The 7,328-nt window shown below is 46.8% G+C and overlaps 1 protein-coding gene across 1 annotated transcript; it reads left to right on the forward strand.

Moving 5' to 3' along the window:
- Positions 1 to 1,069: 1,069 nt before the first annotated feature.
- LOC136329341 (carcinoembryonic antigen-related cell adhesion molecule 21-like) lies at positions 1,070 to 5,995 on the forward strand. Its single transcript, XM_066265344.1, has 3 exons — positions 1,070 to 1,206; positions 2,091 to 2,435; positions 5,704 to 5,995. The coding sequence occupies exons 1-3, from the start codon at positions 1,143 to 1,145 to the stop codon at positions 5,982 to 5,984; spliced, it is 690 nt and encodes a 229-aa protein (XP_066121441.1). The 5' UTR covers positions 1,070 to 1,142; the 3' UTR covers positions 5,985 to 5,995.
- Positions 5,996 to 7,328: the final 1,333 nt, after the last annotated feature.

A 7,328-nucleotide genomic window follows, 5' to 3' on the forward strand; every position in this document is an offset into this window, starting at 1 on the left:
GCAGGTTCTTCTGAGACTCCTGGTCCCGGGTTCTGTCCCTGGAAGCAGAGGCCAGGCTGGTGACACCCTGTGATAGAATAAAGGTCCTTTCTACACTCACTCCCCAGCTTGACCTCTTTTCACTCCCAGAGTCATCTCTGTGACCCTCGTGCTGGGAGGGAATCCAGCCTCCCCAGAGCAGGAGAACATGGGGAAAGCCTGGTGTCCAGCTAGGTTTCTGTGTCACACACAGAAATAATCCCCCGGTGTGGGGACCCCTGGGGCTGTCTGTGTGGTGCTGGCAGACTCAAGAACAAGACACAGCAGAGACCAATTCTAGGTTGAGAGTGTCATCCTCTCAGGGGGACACGTGCCCCCATCAGCACTGCTATTGCCAGTGTGCGCCAGAGGCCAGTAAGATCACCCTCCCGTGAGAGCTTGTTAGAGGCAGGGTCTCTGGCCCACCGCACTCCTGCTGAGTCAGAATCTACATGTACAGGATCTACAGACCGTCCCTCTGCCCAGGAGAGGGGGAGGGGCTATCCAACCCCCACATCTAGAATCTCATTCTGTTTGGACATCCCCCTTAGCTGAAGTAGCATTTCTAAGGTATCAAATGGGCATCACAATCTTTACGAAGTTTCCTCGGTGACCCAATGCACAGCAAACAGGACATCTCTGCGAAAGATTTCCAAAGGTAGCCCCAGAACGGCCTTTCTGAAAGGTATAGTTAAATGTGGAGAACAGAGCGCTGTGGGAGTGGGGACAGCTCTTTGTCTCACAGGAGGCTCTGGGAGTGCAGGACCTGGTGCTTTTTCAAACACAGTGTCGGAATGTGAGTGTGTGTGTGTGTATCTGTGTGTGCGCGTGCGCGCGCGCACACCAAAGCCACCGCAGTTCCCAAGGAACCAAATATAGGGGGACAAAAAAATGGAGGAAGGGCAGAGGGATGACCCAGGAATGAGGGGAAGGAGAGGGAGGGATCTGGTCACAGACCCCGCCCCCCGCCCACGTGACCAGGGAAGTTATCTTGCCCCAGGAGAAAGCTCAGGGTACATTAAGGAGTGACAGCAGATCCCACCAGTCTGGACAGAAGCCCTTACGAGCCTTCCTGGATCTCAGGCTTTTCTCACAGAGAGAGGGAAGAGCAGGTAGTGGACACCATGCAGGCTCTCTCAGCCACTCCCCGCACAGGACTTGTCCCTTGGCCTGGGCTGCTGCTGGCAGGTAAGAAGACAATCCCTGGGCTGGGCGGTTGGTGGGAGAAGGAGACAGGCTGGGGTCTCCCAGGGAGGACAGTGCTCTGAGAGTGGACAGATGGCTTGGACCTGTGGGACAGTACAGGCAGCAGAGTAGGATGGTGGAGGGAGCCCAGCTACAGGAAAATCTCATGATCTGGAAGGGGTGAGGGAACGGAAGACTTCAACTGCTGTTTACTTCCTAGTCATCCATTAACATTGAATTTTGGAAGCTGGTGATGATTATAAGAATTTATGTCGAGTGACACCAGAGAAAACTGGACCAGGAACACTAAACATTGCCCTTCCTACCAACTTCAGAAACAGGCAATTACCCCCAGGAGGTGCAGGGTCCTGGGAACACTCCTCATTCACCCACATGTATGTGCAGTCTGTGCAGGCACTGGGGGACAGGATCGGACAAGCCCCTCCATATGAGCTCACATTCTATGGCAAGAAGAGAGACAAGGACATATCTAGACTTGATGACAGCCACCCACGACTGTCATTGAGAAAACCGAGCAGGGACAGGTCAGAAATTGGAAACAGAAGATCTTTAGATCCTTGAGACACACCTTTGCTGACCACCTTCTCTAAGTACCAGCAGGGGTCTCAGGGCAGTGAGGGGGTGAATCAGACAGACAGGAGAGAAGAGTATTCAAAACAGAAACAATAACAGCTTTACAGGTATTAAAATAATGACATCCATGCTGCTGACTTTGACCATGGTACACACACACACACACACACACACACACTCTCACACACTCACACACACACCAAGGCTGAGAGACCTGCTCAGGATCAATGGTCTCATCTCCCCATCCCTATGCACAGACTTAAATACTGCTCCATTTCTCTCTTCCCTCCTAGTGTCACTCATCACCCTCTGGAGCCCGCCCACCACCGCCCAACTCACTATCGTGCCAACATTTGCTGCTGAAGGGAGTGATGTTGTTATGCGTATCAAAAATAAGCCTATCAATTTTTGGAGCTATGTGTGGTTCAAGGGGGAAGGGGCAAATAACAATAACTTCATTGCATCTATTGCAAAATATCCACTTGGAAGCAAGACTAAAAACGAGAGAATGTTTGTCGAATATGATGGATACCTACATATTAAGAGAGTCACCCTGAAGGATGCAGGAGACTACACCATAGTAGTCTACCTTCTAAATGGAAGAAAAGAAATCGGATTTGGACGGCTCACTGTATATGGTGAGTGATTGCTCTCTAACCTCTGGGTGTCAGGGGGGAGGGGTGGAATTCTACTCCACACACAGGACGGACAGCCCTGGGCTCTGCCTCCACCGCTCTCTGCATCACGTCCCAGGTTGGGTTTGGGCATTTAGTGCAGGACACACACAGTGGAGACAAACTTCCTAAGATCAGAGTTCCCAACCCGGGTTCCACTCCTGCAAACATTCACTGCAGAGAGAAGGCCCATTCTGATGGGAGTAACTCAGCAGAGTGACACCAGTCTCATCCACATCCTGGGTCCCTCCCCATGACCATGACCCTAACAAAGCTACATCAGTGCCTAGCCTGAGTACATGCCTGGAATTTTAACAATGAAGCTCAGCTCAGGCAGCCCGGCCCCAGACCCCTGTCACAGGGTTCCTTACTTCAGGGACTCTGGTGACTTTATGTCAATTTGGATTTTACTTGCTGGGAAGTACTGACTGCAATTAACAGATTCCCAGGTACCTGATTCACAAAACTCCTAATCTGATCATCAGCGAGTACTTCGACTCAAAAGCTACATCTAGGCCTGACTAAGTGGTGGCATGGTGGAGAGAGCATCGGCTTGAAACACTGAGGACCCTGGTTCAATACCCTGAGGTCACCTTCTTGAGCGTGGGTTGACCAGCTTGAATACGGGGACGCTGGCTTGAGCATGGATCATAGTCATGACTCCATGTTGCTGGCCTGAGCCCAAAGGATGCTGGCTTGAGCCCAAAGTCACTGGCAAGGGGTGATCTACACCTCCCTGCCCTGGACTTGAATCACATCCTTCTGTGTTTCTTGATGTCTGGGTGTCACTCCCACAGGACAGAAAGGAAAGTACTTTGCTTTTCACTCCCCACTCTCCACCTGCACCAGCTCAGGGACAACATGTAACAGACACTCAGTTTCTTTTCATAAATTAAGAAGAAATAAATGGTGATTGAAATAATGAATGAATGAATCAATCAATCAATCAAAATCCCTGCAGAGACTGGAATCTAGAGCAGAGTGTTTGGAATTCTGGCCACACAGACAGCCTCCCTGTCAGCCCAGGGGCTGATATCTGGGTCTCAGACCCTTTGCTGCTCTCTAGAGAAACATTCCTTTCTGAAAGCGGTTTTAGGCTTTGGAGTATTAATAATAATTTTCACATATTGAAACATTCTATCTCTTTTTCAAATTCTTATTTCATAACCACCAAGCACAAGGGGACTACCAGAACCAGAATTTCAGCCCGTCCATCTCCCCCGAGCAGTCCATCCCCCATCTGCATTTGCACAAGTCCTCAGCTGCCCTCAGCACAGGGAGAATGACTCTATGCCCAAAGAGACAGAACACAGTTCTGCTGCCACAGTCAGCTCCTCCTGGAACTGCTCTTTTCTAGCTCATCCCTTGGACTCTGTTCTGTCATTTATTGGCTCACTGGCTCATGTCAGTCACACTCACCTGGGAGGACCTGACCCACCTCTTGGCCCTGGAGCCTGAGTAATCAACTGACCACTGGCTTGCTCTTGGTCCCCATGTGTAATTTCTGCGTGAACCCCAGTCTCGACGGTGTCATGGAAAATAGCACCTCATACACCTCGACTAGGTGATAGAGGCTGTGCAGCTGGAAGGAATGGCCCCTGGTCAGCAGGCAGTCAGCGGACAGTGAAGAACCAGGAGAAGTGTGAGTTGGTCTCTGACTCGTAGTCCTGTGTCTTTCCAACCTGAGAAAGTCTGCGCTTTTCCCCAGACATACACTGGGGTTCTATCTTCTCTTAGTGCTCAGGACCTCGTGCATTTGTCTTGCAATAACTGACCTGCCTTATTGCTTTAAGGACTCAAGTTGGCTGAAAGGTGAGAGGTGCCAACTCTGACTGAAGGAATCTTTAGATGCACGCAGGGCAATGTTCTCTCTGTTCCTGACACCGCAGTTACCCACACCCAACATCACAAGCAACATTTCTGACTCTGAGAGCTTTACTTTACATTTTTCTAATGATAGTGATATTGAGCATCTTCTCATCTGCTTATTGGCCATGTACATGTCCTTTAATAAAATGTCTTTGCAAGTGCTTGCTCATATTTAAATTGGGTTATTGGGTCTTGTTGAGTTGTAGGAGTTCTTTGTATATTGTATATTATCCCCTCATTCTGTATATAAGTTTCAAATGTTTTTCTCTTAGCCTTTAGGTCACATGTCACTCTGTTGATTGTGTCCTTTGATGAACAGAAGTTTTCTATTTTGACAAAATCCAATTTATCTTTTTCACCTCCTGAGTTTTTAGTGTCATGTTCAAGAACTCTTTGCCAAATATATTTTCATTCTTCTCCCTTTATATTCTTTTAAGAGTTTTATAGTTTTATGTCTTAGTTTTAGGATTCAATCTACTTTGACTTAGCTCTTGTGTGTAGTATCAGTAAAAGGTCCACTTCATTCGCTTGCAGGTGGATATTGCTGTTCGGCACAATTTGTTGAAAAGACTATCCTTTTTCAAGTGAAAAGTCTGGGCTTCATTGTCTAAACAATTTCATTGCCCTTTTTGATAAAGTTTTTATGCCACTGTCATACTATTTTGGTTAGTTTAGCTCTGTAGTAAGCTTTGAAACCAGGAAGTTAAGATCTCCAATTTCATTCATTTTTTTAAAGATCATTACAAACATTTAGGGTTCATTGAAGTTCCATACGAATTTTAGGGTGGATATTGTTATTTCTGCAAAAACCAAGTAATTAGTATTTTGATAAAGATTGTATGAAATAACTAGGTAGTTAAAGATCCTGTGTTGCTTAATGAATTATTTAACAAGAGTTAAATGCCTTTTTACTCGTTATAAATTTCCCTTGGCCTGAGAGATGGACCAAATTGGTAAGCCTGCCTTCTTCAATATACATGAAGTTTACATAAAGAGAAGGGCCTGATCCTTTGTGAAGACAAAGAAAGTTCTAGAAAAGAATCAATACAAGCTTATGAGGAAAAATTCCACCTGATGATGAACTTATAAGTCACACGGGCTGGGAAGCAATTCCCATGGAGATGTCCATGGGAACAGATCGTGGTCACACTGGGGTGATCTGGTGTCAGAGAGGAGGTTCAGCCCTCTCATTACTCACTGTCACCTGAACAAAGACAAACGTCCTTCTGCAGAAGTCAGGACCATCCTCTGGTGACCTTTACAGATCTCAGTGTAAACTGAGTGGCTGAGATCTCTGAGGAAGCTGCGTGGCCCCAGGTCCCAAGCCCACTCTCAATCATTCATGTCCTCTGTTTCTCTGCAGAGCCCTTGAGAGTGCCCACCCTCCTGGCCAGCAACACCTCAGTCACAGAGAATAAAGATGCCGTGGAGTTCACCTGCTACACAAATGGGATCACCACCCACTGGTTATTCAATGCTGTGAGACTGAAGCTCACGGAGAGGATGAAGCTGTCCCCAGACAACAGAGTCCTCATTATAGACCCTGTCCGCAGGGAGGATGCTGGCAGTTACCAGTGTGAAGTGTCCAACCCCCAGTCTTCTACTGAAAGCTGGCCCGTTGAGCTGAATGTGAAATATGAGTGACCGTCCTGCCCTTCTCCATGTTCCTAAAATCTGAATAAATTTCTTTGCACCATTTTAATAGAGTTGTTGTGAAGGTTGAGAGTCCTTAGACTTGCATTGAGTCCATAAATATTCAGAATTGTGAACTAACATTTTCATTATTGATAACTTAAGGTCACATTCCACACCAGATCCCACCTTCGGTTGGTCTTGACTGCACCATCTATGTAACAAAGTGACAGCAAGTCCCTCACAGGATGGGCAGTAACTGATCACCATTGGGAGAATGTGATGAGTTCCCAGGACTGTGAGCTCTGACCCTTCCCCAGGGGATGTGTGGAGGGTGTGTGGACACTGTAGTGGACACCAGGAATGGACAGGTAGACACCAATGTGGGTAGCAACAGTGATCTTTCTGTTTACGCTTCCTGTTTTATTTTTCCAAACCAATTTCTGAATTCTTCTGAACTATTCCTACTGTCATGGCAACAGACTTACTCACATAAGTTCAGTGTGACCGTGTCCTCTTTGTTATAGAATATAATTGGCAATACAACCAAGGCTTTGACTCAAGTGTCCTCGTTAAGACATGTGCCCACATATTTAAAAATGACCTCACCTTTGTGGAACTAAATTAAACCTGATGTGTATTTTAGTATTTCCGGAAGAACAGTGCATCACCCAAAGCTAGAAAGACTGCAAGTGAAGTGTGATGATGAGGCTTCCAAACCACAAGAGGCTGTTAAAACTTCCTTCTTCGTTCTCATAGAAAAACCTGTCTCGAAGCATACTTGTGGTGAATGTCAGTCCCTCTGCACTTAGATAACTAAGCAGGCCAAATTAAGTGACACCAACCATGTTGTAGGATCAAAAATACTCTTCTTCCTTGGAGATGATGTTTGATCCAAGGGAAAGTGGCTCCATGGAAACCTCCAGAAGCACAGCCTTCTGGGAGGTCAGATCCTGGCCCTGCTCAGGGTGTCTCAGCTACTCTGCATTGTTTATGAGTGGCTGGGAATTGGCACATCTTTACCAATAACAGGAACTAATGGAGATGCAAACTGGGTCTAGGCTGAAAGAGGTGTAGTTGTGTTTCTCCTCACTGTACAGAAGCAGTTTTGTAGTGACCTAGGGGCCTTCCTGTTCCCTCAGAGTGATTGACATTTAGACAGGTTCTTCCTGACGACAGGGCTCTACCTCCATATTTTTAGAGTATTTGCTTTAGAAATGTAGTTGCAAGTTATAATCCCAGATTCTTTCTCTGCCCTTTTGAAGTACACATAAGTCTTCTTAAAAGCCTCTTGCCAGTATCTTGACACAAAGTATATCTGTTCCCAGGGCCTGGGTCCATCCTTTTAAATTTTCA

This window comes from Saccopteryx bilineata, chromosome 3 (assembly GCF_036850765.1).
Source record: "Saccopteryx bilineata isolate mSacBil1 chromosome 3, mSacBil1_pri_phased_curated, whole genome shotgun sequence".
In the NCBI taxonomy this organism is placed as follows: Eukaryota; Metazoa; Chordata; class Mammalia; order Chiroptera; family Emballonuridae; genus Saccopteryx; species Saccopteryx bilineata.

What these genes read in the sequence shown, in the direction of transcription:
- LOC136329341 (XM_066265344.1), top strand. Translation starts at nt 1,143, where the DNA reads ATGCAGGCTCTCTCAGCCACTCCCCGCACAGGACTTGTCCCTTGGCCT. An exon ending in GCCTGGGCTGCTGCTGGCAG is followed by an intron (nt 1,207 to 2,090) that starts GTAAGAAGACAA and finishes CTTCCCTCCTAG; the next exon opens with TGTCACTCATCACCCTCTGG. An exon ending in TGGACGGCTCACTGTATATG is followed by an intron (nt 2,436 to 5,703) that starts GTGAGTGATTGC and finishes GTTTCTCTGCAG; the next exon opens with AGCCCTTGAGAGTGCCCACC.